General features: G+C 27.5%; 1 protein-coding gene across 1 annotated transcript in view; it reads right to left on the bottom strand.

Moving 5' to 3' along the window:
• Positions 1–359: 359 nt before the first annotated feature.
• The window catches only part of LOC118943860 (mucin-2-like), a 62,727-nt gene continuing 41,531 nt past the window's right edge, over positions 360–21,555 (bottom strand). Inside the window, exon 9 of the mRNA XM_036960169.1 lies at positions 360–699. Within this exon, the coding sequence (XP_036816064.1) occupies positions 632–699 (68 nt within the window). The 3' untranslated portion in view covers positions 360–631. The remainder of the gene's footprint in view (positions 700–21,555) is intronic.

The raw sequence follows: 21,555 nt of genomic DNA, 5'->3' as shown, positions 1-21,555 counted from the left end.
CTACGAAGAAGACTCCATTAACCTACACCAGCCCTGCAGAGACCTGGTCACCTACGAAGAAGACTCCATTAACCTAGACCAGTCCTATAGAGACATGGTCAGCTACACCCATTACACCCACTGGATCACTGAATTGAGACATGATATCTCTTGATTCAACAACAATTCAATTCAATTCAAGGGCTTAATTGGCATGGGAAACATGTGTTAACATTGCCAAAGCAAGTGAGGTAGATAATATATAAAGTGAATATATAAAGTGAAATAAACAATAAAAATTAACAGTAAACATTACACATACAGAAGTTTCAAAACAATAAAGACATTACAAATGTCATATTATATATATACAGTGTTTTAACAATGTACAAATGGGAAAGGACACAAGATAAAATAAATAAGCATAAATATGGGTTGTATCAATCGGCCTAATACAATGTGGGGATGGAACCAAGAAGTTAATCCGACAGAGCAAAAACACTGTTAGAAGGAAGCCAGAAGAGAAAATAAAAGCCATTTTGAACAGAGATGTTAGTTATACAGGCTTCCACCTCCGTGGTCAGGACTCGGAGAGAGAGAGAGCGAGAGAGAGCGAGAGAGATGCCAGAATGAGAGATTGAGATGGAGGAACTCACTGCCTGGTTCTGAGGTGCATCTCCTTCCCTGTAATGGCTCTATCTCTGGGTCGGAAAAGGTTATCTGGAAACACACACACACAATACTGATTATTAACAACAGTTTGTGAGAAATTTCTCGAGTTTCTGCTCACCTGAGTTAGAGAGTTTTCCAATCGTTTTATTCCCCACCACAATGATCGGTAGAGGGATAAGACAAGAGGAAAACGCACATCCAGAGGTGGGGAAACTGGAATCCGTTTTACCTCATCTTTACCACCTGTCAACCAGACAATACTCCACACAGACAAAACTCTAGATCACCTCTACTCCACACATAGACAAAACTCTAGATCACCTCTACTCCACACACAGACAAAACTCTAGATCACCTCTACTCCACACAGACAAAACTCTAGATCACCTCTACTCCACATAGACACAACTCTAGATCACCTCTACTCCACACACAGACAAAACTCTAGATCACCTCTACTCCACACACAGACAAAACTCTAGATCACCTCTACTCCACACACAGACAAAACTCTAGATCACCTCTACTCCACACACAGACAAAACTCTAGATCACCTCTACTCCACACACAGACAAAACTCTAGATCACCTCTACTCCACACATAGACAAAACTCTAGATCACCTCTACTCCACACATAGACAAAACTCTAGATCACCTCTACTCCACACATAGACAAAACTCTAGATCACCTCTACTCCACACATAGACAAAACTCTAGATCACCTCTACTCCACACACAGACAAAACTCTAGATCACCTCTACTCCACACATAGACAAAACTCTAGATCACCTCTACTCCACACACAGACAAAACTCTAGATCACCTCTACTCCACACATAGACAAAACTCTAGATCACCTCTACTCCACATAGACACAACTCTAGATCACCTCTACTCCACACACAGACACAACTCTAGATCACCTCTACTCCACACACAGACAAAACTCTAGATCACCTCTACTCCACACACAGACAAAACTCTAGATCACCTCTACTCCACACACAGACAAAACTCTAGATCACCTCTACTCCACACACAGACAAAACTCTAGATCACCACTACTCCACACACAGACAAAACTCTAGATCACCTCTACTCCACACAGACAAAACTCTAGATCATCTCTACTCCACACACAGACAAAACTCTAGATCACCTCTACTCCACACAGACAAAACTCTAGATCACCTCTACTCCACACACAGACAAAACTCTAGATCACCTCTACTCCACACAGACAAAACTCTAGATCACCTCTACTCCACACACAGACAAAACTCTAGATCACCTCTACTCCACACACAGACAAAACTCTAGATCACCTCTACTCCACACAGACAAAACTCTAGATCACCTCTACTCCACACAGACAAAACTCTAGATCACCTCTACTCCACACAGACAAAACTCTAGATCACCTCTACTCCACACACAGACAAAACTCTAGATCACCTCTACTCCACACACAGACAAAACTCTAGATCACCTCTACTCCACACACAGACAAAACTCTAGATCACCTCTACTCCACACACAGACAAAACTCTAGATCACCTCTACTCCACACATAGACAAAACTCTAGATCACCTCTACTCCACACACAGACAAAACTCTAGATCACCTCTACTCCACACAGACAAAACTCTAGATCACCTCTACTCCACACACAGACAAAACTCTAGATCACCTCTACTCCACACAGACAAAACTCTAGATCACCTCTACTCCACACACAGACAAAACTCTAGATCACCTCTACTCCACACACAGACAAAACTCTAGATCACCTCTACTCCACACACAGACAAAACTCTAGATCACCTCTACTCCACACACAGACAAAACTCTAGATCACCTCTACTCCACACATAGACAAAACTCTAGATCACCTCTACTCCACACACAGACAAAACTCTAGATCACCTCTACTCCACACACAGACAAAACTCTAGATCACCTCTACTCCACACACAGACAAAACTCTAGATCACCTCTACTCCACACATAGACAAAACTCTAGATCACCTCTACTCCACACAGACAAAACTCTAGATCACCTCTACTCCACACATAGACAAAACTCTAGATCACCTCTACTCCACACATAGACAAAACTCTAGATCACCTCTACTCCACACAGACAAAACTCTAGATCACCTCTACTCCACACACAGACAAAACTCTAGATCACCTCTACTCCACACATAGACAAAACTCTAGATCACCTCTACTCCACACACAGACAAAACTCTAGATCACCTCTACTCCACACATAGACAAAACTCTAGATCACCTCTACTCCACACACAGACAAAACTCTAGATCACCTCTACTCCACACATAGACAAAACTCTAGATCACCTCTACTCCACACACAGACAAAACTCTAGATCACCTCTACTCCACACACAGACAAAACTCTAGATCACCTCTACTCCACACACAGACACAACTCTAGATCACCTCTACTCCACACATAGACAAAACTCTAGATCACCTCTACTCCACACATAGACAAAACTCTAGATCACCTCTACTCCACATAGACAAAACTCTAGATCACCTCTACTCCACACAGACAAAACTCTAGATCACCTCTACTCCACACACAGACAAAACTCTAGATCACCTCTACTCCACACATAGACAAAACTCTAGATCACCTCTACTCCACACACAGACAAAACTCTAGATCACCTCTACTCCACACAGACAACACTCTAGATCACCTCTACTCCACACACAGACAAAACTCTAGATCACCTCTACTCCACACACAGACACATCTAAAACTCTAGATCACCTCTACTCCACACAGACAAAACTCTAGATCACCTCTGCACCACACAGACAAAACTCTAGATCACCTCTACTCCACACACAGACACATCTAAAACTCTAGATCACCTCTACTCCACACAGACAAAACTCTAGATCACCTCTACTCCACACACAGACACATCTAAAACTCTAGATCACCTCTACTCCACACATAGACAAAACTCTAGATCACCTCTACTCCACACACAGACAAAACTCTAGATCACCTCTACTCCACACACAGACAAAACTCTAGATCACCTCTACTCCACACACAGACAAAACTCTAGATCACCTCTACTCCACACATAGACAAAACTCTAGATCACCTCTACTCCACACATAGACAAAACTCTAGATCACCTCTACTCCACACATAGACAAAACTCTAGATCACCTCTACTCCACACACAGACAAAACTCTAGATCACCTCTACTCCACACACAGACAAAACTCTAGATCACCTCTACTCCACACATAGACAAAACTCTAGATCACCTCTACTCCACACAGACAAAACTCTAGATCACCTCTACTCCACACACAGACAAAACTCTAGATCACCTCTACTCCACACACAGACAAAACTCTAGATCACCTCTACTCCACACACAGACAAAACTCTAGATCACCTCTACTCCACACACAGACAAAACTCTAGATCACCTCTACTCCACACATAGACAAAACTCTAGATCACCTCTACTCCACACATAGACAAAACTCTAGATCACCTCTACTCCACACAGACAAAACTCTAGATCACCTCTACTCCACACACAGACAAAACTCTAGATCACCTCTACTCCACACATAGACAAAACTCTAGATCACCTCTACTCCACATAGACACAACTCTAGATCACCTCTACTCCACACACAGACACAACTCTAGATCACCTCTACTCCACACACAGACAAAACTCTAGATCACCTCTACTCCACACACAGACAAAACTCTAGATCACCTCTACTCCACACACAGACAAAACTCTAGATCACCTCTACTCCACACACAGACAAAACTCTAGATCACCACTACTCCACACACAGACAAAACTCTAGATCACCTCTACTCCACACAGACAAAACTCTAGATCATCTCTACTCCACACACAGACAAAACTCTAGATCACCTCTACTCCACACAGACAAAACTCTAGATCACCTCTACTCCACACACAGACAAAACTCTAGATCACCTCTACTCCACACAGACAAAACTCTAGATCACCTCTACTCCACACACAGACAAAACTCTAGATCACCTCTACTCCACACACAGACAAAACTCTAGATCACCTCTACTCCACACAGACAAAACTCTAGATCACCTCTACTCCACACAGACAAAACTCTAGATCACCTCTACTCCACACAGACAAAACTCTAGATCACCTCTACTCCACACACAGACAAAACTCTAGATCACCTCTACTCCACACACAGACAAAACTCTAGATCACCTCTACTCCACACACAGACAAAACTCTAGATCACCTCTACTCCACACACAGACAAAACTCTAGATCACCTCTACTCCACACATAGACAAAACTCTAGATCACCTCTACTCCACACACAGACAAAACTCTAGATCACCTCTACTCCACACAGACAAAACTCTAGATCACCTCTACTCCACACACAGACAAAACTCTAGATCACCTCTACTCCACACAGACAAAACTCTAGATCACCTCTACTCCACACACAGACAAAACTCTAGATCACCTCTACTCCACACACAGACAAAACTCTAGATCACCTCTACTCCACACACAGACAAAACTCTAGATCACCTCTACTCCACACACAGACAAAACTCTAGATCACCTCTACTCCACACATAGACAAAACTCTAGATCACCTCTACTCCACACACAGACAAAACTCTAGATCACCTCTACTCCACACACAGACAAAACTCTAGATCACCTCTACTCCACACACAGACAAAACTCTAGATCACCTCTACTCCACACATAGACAAAACTCTAGATCACCTCTACTCCACACAGACAAAACTCTAGATCACCTCTACTCCACACATAGACAAAACTCTAGATCACCTCTACTCCACACATAGACAAAACTCTAGATCACCTCTACTCCACACAGACAAAACTCTAGATCACCTCTACTCCACACACAGACAAAACTCTAGATCACCTCTACTCCACACATAGACAAAACTCTAGATCACCTCTACTCCACACACAGACAAAACTCTAGATCACCTCTACTCCACACATAGACAAAACTCTAGATCACCTCTACTCCACACACAGACAAAACTCTAGATCACCTCTACTCCACACATAGACAAAACTCTAGATCACCTCTACTCCACACACAGACAAAACTCTAGATCACCTCTACTCCACACACAGACAAAACTCTAGATCACCTCTACTCCACACACAGACAAAACTCTAGATCACCTCTACTCCACACATAGACAAAACTCTAGATCACCTCTACTCCACACATAGACAAAACTCTAGATCACCTCTACTCCACATAGACAAAACTCTAGATCACCTCTACTCCACACAGACAAAACTCTAGATCACCTCTACTCCACACACAGACAAAACTCTAGATCACCTCTACTCCACACATAGACAAAACTCTAGATCACCTCTACTCCACACACAGACAAAACTCTAGATCACCTCTACTCCACACAGACAACACTCTAGATCACCTCTACTCCACACACAGACAAAACTCTAGATCACCTCTACTCCACACACAGACACATCTAAAACTCTAGATCACCTCTACTCCACACAGACAAAACTCTAGATCACCTCTGCACCACACAGACAAAACTCTAGATCACCTCTACTCCACACACAGACACATCTAAAACTCTAGATCACCTCTACTCCACACAGACAAAACTCTAGATCACCTCTACTCCACACACAGACACATCTAAAACTCTAGATCACCTCTACTCCACACATAGACAAAACTCTAGATCACCTCTACTCCACACACAGACAAAACTCTAGATCACCTCTACTCCACACACAGACAAAACTCTAGATCACCTCTACTCCACACACAGACAAAACTCTAGATCACCTCTACTCCACACATAGACAAAACTCTAGATCACCTCTACTCCACACATAGACAAAACTCTAGATCACCTCTACTCCACACATAGACAAAACTCTAGATCACCTCTACTCCACACACAGACAAAACTCTAGATCACCTCTACTCCACACACAGACAAAACTCTAGATCACCTCTACTCCACACATAGACAAAACTCTAGATCACCTCTACTCCACACAGACAAAACTCTAGATCACCTCTACTCCACACACAGACAAAACTCTAGATCACCTCTACTCCACACACAGACAAAACTCTAGATCACCTCTACTCCACACACAGACAAAACTCTAGATCACCTCTACTCCACACACAGACAAAACTCTAGATCACCTCTACTCCACACATAGACAAAACTCTAGATCACCTCTACTCCACACATAGACAAAACTCTAGATCACCTCTACTCCACACAGACAAAACTCTAGATCACCTCTACTCCACACACAGACAAAACTCTAGATCACCTCTACTCCACACACAGACAAAACTCTAGATCACCTCTACTCCACACACAGACAAAACTCTAGATCACCTCTACTCCACACATAGACAAAACTCTAGATCACCTCTACTCCACATAGACAAAACTCTAGATCACCTCTACTCCACATAGACAAAACTCTAGATCACCTCTACTCCACACATAGACAAAACTCTAGATCACCTCTGCACCACACAGACAAAACTCTAGATCACCTCTACTCCACACACACAGACACATCTAAAACTCTAGATCACCTCTACTCCACACAGACAAAACTCTAGATCCCCTCTACTCCACACACAGACAAAACTCTAGATCACCTCTTCTCCACACACAGAGACACATACAAGGCAAATCAGACCACAACTCCATCCTCCTGATTCCTGCTTACAAGCAAAAACTGAAACAGGAAGTACCAGTGACGCACTCAATATGAAGTACTTAGATGAAGCGTGATGCTAAACCACAGGAATGTTTCACTAACACAGACTGGAATATGTTCTACGATTCAGTAGTATCAGTAGTATCTAACAACATATCCCAACCAAAAGTCATGGATTACAGGTAACATCTGCACTGAGCTAAAAACCTGCCGCTTTCAAGGAGCGGCCACTAAGAAATCCCACTACGACCTCCGACGAGCCATCAAACAGGCAAATCGTCAACACAGGATCAGGATGGAATCCTACTACGCCAGCTCTGGCACTAGTCGGATGAGGCAGGGCTGGAAAAATATCACGGATTACAAAAGGAAACCTAGCCACAAGCTGCCCAGTGACGCGAGCCTACAAGATGAGCTAAATACCTTCTATGCTCGCTTCAAGGCGAGAAACGCTGAACCATGCATAAGAGCACCAGCAGTTCAGGATCAACTGTGTGATCACGCTCTCCATAGCCGATGGGAGTAAGACCTTTAAACAGGTTAACATTCACAAGGCCACAGGGCCAGACAGATTACCAGGACGGGTACTCAGAGCGTGCACTGACCAGCTGGCAAGTGTCTTCACTGCCATTTTCAACATCTCCCTGACCCAGTCTGTAATGCCTACATGTTTAATAAAGCAGATCACCCTACTCCATGTGCCCAAGAACACCAAGGTAACCTGTGCAACTGGATCCTGGACTTCCTGACGGGCCACTCCGAGGCAGTGAGGGTAGGCAACATATCCACCATGCTGACCCTCAACACGGGGGCCCCTCAGGGGTGCGTGCTTAGTCCCATCCTGTACTCCCACAACTGTGTAGCCACAGATAGGCCTGATCACCGACCCATACGTTTAATAAATTGCAACAATAAAATAACAAAACTCATATTTTCAGAATACTAAAATAATTGAAAAACAATAACTCATGATCTGCAGCAATCGTTTGTAACTTACGCAGGGAGTCTGGAAGCACAAGCTGAGTTTAATAATAAACATAAAGAGAATCCAAAACAGGAGCAGCGTGCTGAACGTAACTCAAAATCAATACTTCCTGACGACTGAGGCTACAGAGAGCTATATGAAGGGAAAGTAATCAGGGTGGTGATGAGTTCCAGGGGAGCAGGTGTGCTTAACGATGGGGGGCAGGTGTGCTTAACGATAGGGGGCAGGTGTGCTTAACGATGGGGGGGCAGGTGTGCTTAACGATGGGTGGCAGGTGTGCTTAACGATGGGGAGCAGGTGTGCTTAACGATGGGGAGCAGGTGTGCTTAACGATGGGGAGCAGGTGTGCTTAACGATGGGTGGCAGGTGTGCTTAACGATAGGGGGCAGGTGTGCTTAACGATGGAGAGCAGGTGTGCTTAACGATGGGTGGCAGGTGTGCTTAACGATGGGGAGCAGGCGTGCTTAACGATGGGGAGCAGGTGTGCTTAACGATGGGGAGCAGGTGTGCTTAACGATGGGGAACAGGTGTGCTTAACGATGGGGAGCAGGTGTGCTTAACGATGGGGACCAGGTGTGCTTAACGATGGGGAACAGGTGTGCTTAACGATGGGGAACAGGTGTGCTTAACGATGGGGAGCAGGTATGCTTAACGATGGGGAGCAGGTGTGCTTAACGATGGGGAACATGTGTGCTTAACGATGGGGAGCAGGTGTGCTTAACGATGGAGCGCAGGTGTGCTTAACGATGGGGAGCAGGTGTGAGTAATGTGGGTTGCCAGGACCGGTGGTCAGTAGACCGGCGACGTCAAACGCCGGAGGGAGGGAGCAGGAGTAGGCGTGACTCAAATACACAAAGATAACTTTACTCCATTACTCAACAATATGAAAGCAGATTTAATTAAATGGAATAATCTTCCCATAAATCTTGCAGGTATACTAAACCTCTTTAGAACGACATGGCTGCCAAAGTTTTTATATTTATTGATAGTAAAACCAATTACCCCCCCAAAGACATTCAGAGTATACTCAGCCTTAACAGACTTTATATGGGCAGATAAAACTCCTAGAATCAAATGGAAAGTTTGATATACCCCTCAGTCAGAGGGTGGTTTTAACCTTCCAGACTTGGAATTGTATCAACTTGCTACCCAAGACTTTAAATTGCAACATATAATTAAATGCATTAAAGAGGAACAATGGGAACATATTGAAGATGAACATGTTCATCCCCAGAGTCTTTCCATGTGTCTGTTATCAAAGGACGGAGCTAACATCAACAACTTCATAGTTAAGAACACTAGAACAATATACAACACTAGAACAATATAGAACAGTATAGAACACTACAACACTAGAACAATATAGAACACTAGAACACTACACCAATATAGAACACTAGAACAATATAGAACACTAGCACAATATAGAACACTAGAACAATATAGAACAGTATAGAACACTACAACACTAGAACAATATAGAACAGTATAGAACACAACGACACTAGAACAATATAGAACAGTAGAACAATATAGAACAGTAGAACAATATAGAACACTACAACAATATACAACACTACAACAATATACAACACTAGAACAATATAGAACACTAGAACAATATAGAACACTAGAACAATATAGAACACTACAACACTAGAACAATATAGAACACTACAACAATATAGAACACTACAACAATATAGAACACTACAACAATATAGAACACTACAACACTAGAACAATATAGAACACTACACCAATATAGAACACTACACCAATATAGAACACTACACCAATATAGAACACTACAACAATATAGAACACTACAACAATATATAACACTACAACAATATAGAACACTACAACAATATAGAACACTACACCAATATAGAACACTACAACAATATAGAACACTACAACAATATAGAACACTACAACAATATAGAACACTAGAACACTACACCAATATAGAACACTACACCAATATAGAACACTACACCAATATAGAACACTACACCAATATAGAACACGACACCAATATAGAACACTACAACAATATAGAACACTAAACAATATAGAACACTACAACAATATAGAACACTACAACAATATAGAACACTATGACAATATAGAAGAAAATTAAACAGATTCTACCAGAACCAATATCCTTCCCTAAAAAGCACAACCTTCTGGAACAATCCTTGGATAGCCTTTTCCAGAATTCACCGATAAAGTGGTCCACGTGGAAAGATGAATCAAATGTATTATTAACATAAATATGGAAACAAAATTACGTGGGCTAGAGAGACAAAACAAAAATAGTACAATTTGAAGCCATAAAATATGAGAAGTAATATATATATAAATATAAAATATGAGAAGTAATATATATATAAATATAAAATATGAGAGGTAATATATATATAAATATAAAATATGAGAGGTAATATATATATAAATATAAAATATGAGAAGTAATATATATATAAATATAAAATATGAGAGGTAATATATATATAAATATAAAATATGAGAGGTAATATATATATAAATATAAAATATGAGAGGTAATATATATATAAATATAAAATATGAGAGGTAATATATATATAAATATAAAATATGAGAAGTAATATATATATAAATATAAAATATGAGAGGTAATATATATATAAATATAAAATATGAGAGGTAATATATATATAAATATAAAATATGAGAGGTAATATATATATAAATATAAAATATGAGAGGTAATATATATATAAATATAAAATATGAGAAGTAATATATATATAAATATAAAATATGAGAGGTAATATATATATAAATATAAAATATGAGAGGTAATATATATATAAATATAAAATATGAGAGGTAATATATATATAAATATAAAATATGAGAGGTAATATATATATAAATATAAAATATGAGAGGTAATATATATATAAATATAAAATATGAGAGGTAATATATATATAAATATAAAATATGAGAGGTAATATATATATAAATATAAAATATGAGAGGTAATATATATATAAATATAAAATATGAGAAGTAATATATATATAAATATAAAATATGAGAAGTAATATATATATAAATATAAAATATGAGAAGTAATATATATATAAATATAAAATATGAGAAGTAATATATATATAAATATAAAATATGAGAGGTAATATATATATAAATATAAAATATGAGAGGTAATATATATATAAATATAAAATATGAGAGGTAATATAAAATATGAGAGGTAATATATATATAAATATAAAATATGAGAGGTGATATATATATAAATATAAAATATGAGAGGTAATATATATATAAATATAAAATATGAGAAGTAATATATATATAAATATAAAATATGAGAGGTAATATATATATAAATATAAAATATGAGAAGTAATATATATATAAATATAAAATATGAGAGGTAATATATATATAAAAATAAAATATGAGAAGTAATATATATATAAATATAAAATATGAGAGGTAATATATATATAAATATAAAATATGAGAAGTAATATATATATAAATATAAAATATGAGAAGTAATATATATATATAAATATAAAATATGAGAGGTAATATATATATAAATATAAAATATGAGAAGTAATATATATATAAATATAAAATATGAGAGGTAATATATATATAAATATAAAATATGAGAAGTAATATATATATAAATATAAAATATGAGAAGTAATATATATATAAATATAAAATATGAGAGGTAATATAAAAATATGAGAGGTAATATATATATAAATATAAAATATGAGAAGTAATATATATATAAATATAAAATATGAGAAGTAATATATATATAAATATAAAATATGAGAAGTAATATATATATAAATATAAAATATGAGAGGTAATATATATATAAATATAAAATATGAGAGGTAATATATATATAAATATAAAATATGAGAGGTAATATATATATAAATATAAAATATGAGAGGTAATATATATATATAAATATAAAATATGAGAGGTAATATATATATAAATATAAAATATGAGAAGTAATATATATATAAATATAAAATATGAGAAGTAATATATATATAAATATAAAATATGAGAGGTAATATAAAAATATGAGAGGTAATATATATATAAATATAAAATATGAGAAGTAATATATATATAAATATAAAATATGAGAAGTAATATATATATAAATATAAAATATGAGAGGTAATATATATATAAATATAAAATATGAGAGGTAATATATATATAAATATAAAATATGAGAGGTAATATATATATAAATATAAAATATGAGAGGTAATATATATATAAATATCAAATATGAGAGGTAATATATATATAAATATAAAATATGAGAAGTAATATATATATAAATATAAAATATGAGAAGTAATATATATATAAATATAAAATATGAGAGGTAATATATATATAAATATAAAATATGAGAAGTAATATATATATAAATATAAAATATGAGAGGTAATATAAAAATATGAGAGGTAATATATATATAAATATAAAATATGAGAAGTAATATATATATAAATATAAAATATGAGAAGTAATATATATATAAATATAAAATATGAGAAGTAATATATATATAAATATAAAATATGAGAAGTAATATATATATAAATATAAAATATGAGAGGTAATATAAAAATATGAGAGGTAATATATATATAAATATAAAATATGAGAAGTAATATATATATAAATATAAAATATGAGAAGTAATATATATATAAATATAAAATATGAGAAGTAATATATATATAAATATAAAATATGAGAGGTAATATAAAAATATGAGAGGTAATATATATATAAATATAAAATATGAGAGGTAATATAAATATAAATATAAAATATGAGAAGTAATATATATATAAATATAAAATATGAGAGGTAATATATATATAAATATAAAATATGAGAAGTAATATATATATAAATATAAAATATGAGAGGTAATATATATATAAATATAAAATATGAGAAGTAATATATATATAAATATAAAATATGAGAGGTAATATATATATAAATATAAAATATGAGAAGTAATATATATATAAATATAAAATATGAGAGGTAATATATATATAAATATAAAATATGAGAAGTAATATATATATAAATATAAAATATGAGAGGTAATATATATATAAATATAAAATATGAGAGGTAATATATATATAAATATAAAATATGAGAGGTAATATATATATAAATATAAAATATGAGAGGTAATATATATATAAATATAAAATATGAGAAGTAATATATATATAAATATAAAATATGAGAAGTAATATATATATAAATATAAAATATGAGAGGTAATATATATATAAATATAAAATATGAGAGGTAATATATATATAAATATAAAATATGAGAGGTAATATATATATAAATATAAAATATGAGAGGTAATATATATATAAATATAAAATATGAGAGGTAATATATATATAAATATAAAATATGAGAGGTAATATATATATAATATAAAATATGAGAGGTAATATATATATAAATATAAAATATGAGAGGTAATATATATATAAATATAAAATATGAGAAGTAATATATATATAAATATAAAATATGAGAGGTAATATATATATAAATATAAAATATGAGAGGTAATATATATATAAATATAAAATATGAGAGGTAATATATATATAAATATAAAATATGAGAGGTAATATATATATAAATATAAAATATGAGAGGTAATATATATATAAATATAAAATATGAGAGGTAATATATATATAAATATAAAATATGAGAGGTAATATATATATAAATATAAAATATGAGAGGTAATATATATATAAATATAAAATATGAGAAGTAATATATACATAAATATAAAATATGAGAGGTAATATATATATAAATATAAAATATGAGAAGTAATATATATATAAATATAAAATATGAGAAGTAATATATATATAAATATAAAATATGAGAAGTAATATATATATAAATATAAAATATGAGAAGTGATATATATATAAAAATAAAATATGAGAGGTAATATAAAAATATGAGAGGTAATATATATATAAATATAAAATATGAGAAGTAATATATATATAAATATAAAATATGAGAAGTAATATATATATAAATATAAAATATGAGAGGTAATATATATATAAATATAAAATATGAGAGGTAATATAAAATATGAGAGGTAATATATATATAAATATAAAATATGAGAGGTAATATATATATAAATATAAAATATGAGAGGTAATATAAAATATGAGAGGTAATATATATATAAATATAAAATATGAGAAGTAATATATATATAAATATAAAATATGAGAAGTAATATATATATAAAAATAAAATATGAGAGGTAATATAAAAATATGAGAAGTAATATATATATAAATATAAAATATGAGAAGTAATATATATATAAATATAAAATATGAGAGGTAATATATATATAAATATAAAATATGAGAGGTAATATAAAATATGAGAGGTAATATATATATAAATATAAAATATGAGAGGTAATATATATATAAATATAAAATATGAGAGGTAATATAAAATATGAGAGGTAATATATATATAAATATAAAATATGAGAGGTAATATATATATAAATATAAAATATGAGAAGTAATATATATATAAATATAAAATATGAGAAGTAATATATATATAAATATAAAATATGAGAGGTAATATATATATAAATATAAAATATGAGAGGTAATATATATATAAATATAAAATATGAGAAGTAATATATATAAATATAAAATATGAGAAGTAATATATATATAAATATAAAATATGAGAAGTAATATATATATAAATATAAAATATGAGAAGTAATATATATATAAATATAAAATATGAGAGGTAATATAAAAATATGAGAAGTAATATATATATAAATATAAAATATGAGAAGTAATATATATATAAATATAAAATATGAGAGGTAATATATATATAAATATAAAATATGAGAGGTAATATATATATAAATATAAAATATGAGAAGTAATATATATATAAATATAAAATATGAGAGGTAATATATATATAAATATAAAATATGAGAGGTAATATATATATAAATATAAAATATGAGAGGTAATATATATATAAATATAAAATATGAGAAGTAATATATATATAAATATAAAATATGAGAGGTAATATATATATAAATATAAAATATGAGAGGTAATATATATATAAATATTAAATATGAGAGGTAATATATATATAAATATAAAATATGAGAGGTAATATATATATAAATATAAAATATGAGAGGTAATATATATATAAATATAAAATATGAGAAGTAATATATATATAAATATAAAATATGAGAGGTAATATATATATAAATATAAAATATGAGAGGTAATATATATATAAATATAAAATATGAGAGGTAATATATATATAAATATAAAATATGAGAGGTAATATATATATAAATATAAAATATGAGAAGTAATATATATATAAATATAAAATAATGAGAGGTAATATATATATAAATATAAAATATGAGAGGTAATATATATATAAATATAAAATATGAGAGGTAATATATATATAAATATAAAATATGAGAGGTAATATATATATAAATATAAAATATGAGAGGTAATGTATATATAAATATAAAATATGAGAGGTAATATATATATAAATATAAAATATGAGAGGTAATATATATATAAATATAAAATATGAGAAGTAATATATACATAAATATAAAATATGAGAGGTAATATAAAATATGAGAGGTAATATATATATAAATATAAAATATGAGAGGTAATATATATATAAATATAAAATATGAGAAGTAATATATACATAAATATAAAATATGAGAAGTAATATATATATAAATATAAAATATGAGAGGTAATATATATATAAATATAAAATATGAGAGGTAATATATATATAAATATAAAATATGAGAAGTAATATATACATAAATATAAAATATGAGAAGTAATATATATATAAATATAAAATATGAGAGGTAATATATATATAAATATAAAATATGAGAGGTAATATATATATAAATATAAAATATGAGAAGTAATATATATATAAATATAAAATATGAGAAGTAATATATATATAAATATAAAATATGAGAAGTAATATATATATAAATATAAAATATGAGAAGTAATATATATATAAATATAAAATATGAGAGGTAATATAAAAATATGAGAGGTAATATATATATAAATATAAAATATGAGAAGTAATATATATATAAATATAAAATATGAGAAGTAATATATATATAAATATAAAATATGAGAAGTAATATATATATAAATATAAAATATGAGAGGTAATATAAAAATATGAGAGGTAATATATATATAAATATAAAATATGAGAGGTAATATAAATATAAATATAAAATATGAGAAGTAATATATATATAAATATAAAATATGAGAAGTAATATATATATAAATATAAAATATGAGAAGTAATATATATATAAATATAAAATATGAGAGGTAATATATATATAAATATAAAATATGAGAGGTAATATATATATAAATATAAAATATGAGAGGTAATATATATATAAATATAAAATATGAGAGGTAATATATATATAAATATAAAATATGAGAGGTAATATATATATAAATATAAAATATGAGAGGTAATATATATATAAATATAAAATATGAGAGGTAATATATATATAAATATAAAATATGAGAAGTAATATATATATAAATATAAAATATGAGAAGTAATATATATATAAATATAAAATATGAGAGGTAATATATATATAAATATAAAATATGAGAGGTAATATATATATAAATATAAAATATGAGAGGTAATATATATATAAATATAAAATATGAGAGGTAATATATATATAAATATAAAATATGAGAGGTAATATATATATAAATATAAAATATGAGAGGTAATATATATATAAATATAAAATATGAGAGGTAATATATATATAAATATAAAATATGAGAGGTAATATATATATAAATATAAAATATGAGAAGTAATATATATATAAATATAAAATATGAGAGGTAATATATATATAAATATAAAATATGAGAGGTAATATATATATAAATATAAAATATGAGAGGTAATATATATATAAATATAAAATATGAGAGGTAATATATATATAAATATAAAATATGAGAGGTAATATATATATAAATATAAAATATGAGAGGTAATATATATATAAATATAAAATATGAGAGGTAATATATATATAAATATAAAATATGAGAGGTAATATATATATAAATATAAAATATGAGAAGTAATATATACATAAATATAAAATATGAGAGGTAATATATATATAAATATAAAATATGAGAAGTAATATATATATAAATATAAAATATGAGAAGTAATATATATATAAATATAAAATATGAGAAGTAATATATATATAAATATAAAATATGAGAAGTGATATATATATAAAAATAAAATATGAGAGGTAATATAAAAATATGAGAGGTAATATATATATAAATATAAAATATGAGAAGTAATATATATATAAATATAAAATATGAGAAGTAATATATATATAAATATAAAATATGAGAGGTAATATATATATAAATATAAAATATGAGAGGTAATATAAAATATGAGAGGTAATATATATATAAATATAAAATATGAGAGGTAATATATATATAAATATAAAATATGAGAGGTAATATAAAATATGAGAGGTAATATATATATAAATATAAAATATGAGAAGTAATATATATATAAATATAAAATATGAGAAGTAATATATATATAAAAATAAAATATGAGAGGTAATATAAAAATATGAGAAGTAATATATATATAAATATAAAATATGAGAAGTAATATATATATAAATATAAAATATGAGAGGTAATATATATATAAATATAAAATATGAGAGGTAATATAAAATATGAGAGGTAATATATATATAAATATAAAATATGAGAGGTAATATATATATAAATATAAAATATGAGAGGTAATATAAAATATGAGAGGTAATATATATATAAATATAAAATATGAGAGGTAATATATATATAAATATAAAATATGAGAAGTAATATATATATAAATATAAAATATGAGAAGTAATATATATATAAATATAAATATGAGAGGTAATATATATATAAATATAAAATATGAGAGGTAATATATATATAAATATAAAATATGAGAAGTAATATATATAAATATAAAATATGAGAAGTAATATATATATAAATATAAAATATGAGAAGTAATATATATATAAATATAAAATATGAGAAGTAATATATATATAAATATAAAATATGAGAGGTAATATAAAAATATGAGAAGTAATATATATATAAATATAAAATATGAGAAGTAATATATATATAAATATAAAATATGAGAGGTAATATATATATAAATATAAAATATGAGAGGTAATATATATATAAATATAAAATATGAGAAGTAATATATATATAAATATAAAATATGAGAGGTAATATATATATAAATATAAAATATGAGAGGTAATATATATATAAATATAAAATATGAGAGGTAATATATATATAAATATAAAATATGAGAAGTAATATATATATAAATATAAAATATGAGAGGTAATATATATATAAATATAAAATATGAGAGGTAATATATATATAAATATAAAATATGAGAGGTAATATATATATAAATATAAAATATGAGAGGTAATATATATATAAATATAAAATATGAGAGGTAATATATATATAAATATAAAATATGAGAAGTAATATATATATAAATATAAAATATGAGAGGTAATATATATATAAATATAAAATATGAGAGGTAATATATATATAAATATAAAATATGAGAGGTAATATATATATAAATATAAAATATGAGAGGTAATATATATATAAATATAAAATATGAGAAGTAATATATATATAAATATAAAATAATGAGAGGTAATATATATATAAATATAAAATATGAGAGGTAATATATATATAAATATAAAATATGAGAGGTAATATATATATAAATATAAAATATGAGAGGTAATATATATATAAATATAAAATATGAGAGGTAATGTATATATAAATATAAAATATGAGAGGTAATATATATATAAATATAAAATATGAGAGGTAATATATATATAAATATAAAATATGAGAAGTAATATATACATAAATATAAAATATGAGAGGTAATATAAAATATGAGAGGTAATATATATATAAATATAAAATATGAGAGGTAATATATATATAAATATAAAATATGAGAAGTAATATATACATAAATATAAAATATGAGAAGTAATATATATATAAATATAAAATATGAGAGGTAATATATATATAAATATAAAATATGAGAGGTAATATATATATAAATATAAAATATGAGAAGTAATATATACATAAATATAAAATATGAGAAGTAATATATATATAAATATAAAATATGAGAGGTAATATATATATAAATATAAAATATGAGAGGTAATATATATATAAATATAAAATATGAGAAGTAATATATATATAAATATAAAATATGAGAAGTAATATATATATAAATATAAAATATGAGAAGTAATATATATATAAATATAAAATATGAGAAGTAATATATATATAAATATAAAATATGAGAGGTAATATAAAAATATGAGAGGTAATATATATATAAATATAAAATATGAGAAGTAATATATATATAAATATAAAATATGAGAAGTAATATATATATAAATATAAAATATGAGAAGTAATATATATATAAATATAAAATATGAGAGGTAATATAAAAATATGAGAGGTAATATATATATAAATATAAAATATGAGAGGTAATATAAATATAAATATAAAATATGAGAAGTAATATATATATAAATATAAAATATGAGAGGTAATATATATATAAATATAAAATATGAGAAGTAATATATATATAAATATAAAATATGAGAGGTAATATATATATAAATATAAAATATGAGAAGTAATATATATATAAATATAAAATATGAGAGGTAATATATATATAAATATAAAATATGAGAAGTAATATATATATAAATATAAAATATGAGAGGTAATATATATATAAATATAAAATATGAGAAGTAATATATATATAAATATAAAATATGAGAGGTAATATATATATAAATATAAAATATGAGAGGTAATATATATATAAATATAAAATATGAGAGGTAATATATATATAAATATAAAATATGAGAGGTAATATATATATAAATATAAAATATGAGAAGTAATATATATATAAATATAAAATATGAGAAGTAATATATATATAAATATAAAATATGAGAGGTAATATATATATAAATATAAAATATGAGAGGTAATATATATATAAATATAAAATATGAGAGGTAATATATATATAAATATAAAATATGAGAGGTAATATATATATAAATATAAAATATGAGAGGTAATATATATATAAATATAAAATATGAGAGGTAATATATATATAAATATAAAATATGAGAGGTAATATATATATAAATATAAAATATGAGAGGTAATATATATATAAATATAAAATATGAGAAGTAATATATATATAAATATAAAATATGAGAGGTAATATATATATAAATATAAAATATGAGAGGTAATATATATATAAATATAAAATATGAGAGGTAATATATATATAAATATAAAATATGAGAGGTAATATATATATAAATATAAAATATGAGAGGTAATATATATATAAATATAAAATATGAGAGGTAATATATATATAAATATAAAATATGAGAGGTAATATATATATAAATATAAAATATGAGAGGTAATATATATATAAATATAAAATATGAGAAGTAATATATACATAAATATAAAATATGAGAGGTAATATATATATAAATATAAAATA

The sequence above is a fragment of the Oncorhynchus mykiss genome, chromosome 23, assembly GCF_013265735.2.
Source record: "Oncorhynchus mykiss isolate Arlee chromosome 23, USDA_OmykA_1.1, whole genome shotgun sequence".
In the NCBI taxonomy this organism is placed as follows: domain Eukaryota; kingdom Metazoa; phylum Chordata; class Actinopteri; order Salmoniformes; family Salmonidae; genus Oncorhynchus; species Oncorhynchus mykiss.
The sequence above is the reverse complement of the archived record's forward strand: the minus strand, read 5'-3'. Positions and strand labels throughout refer to the sequence as shown.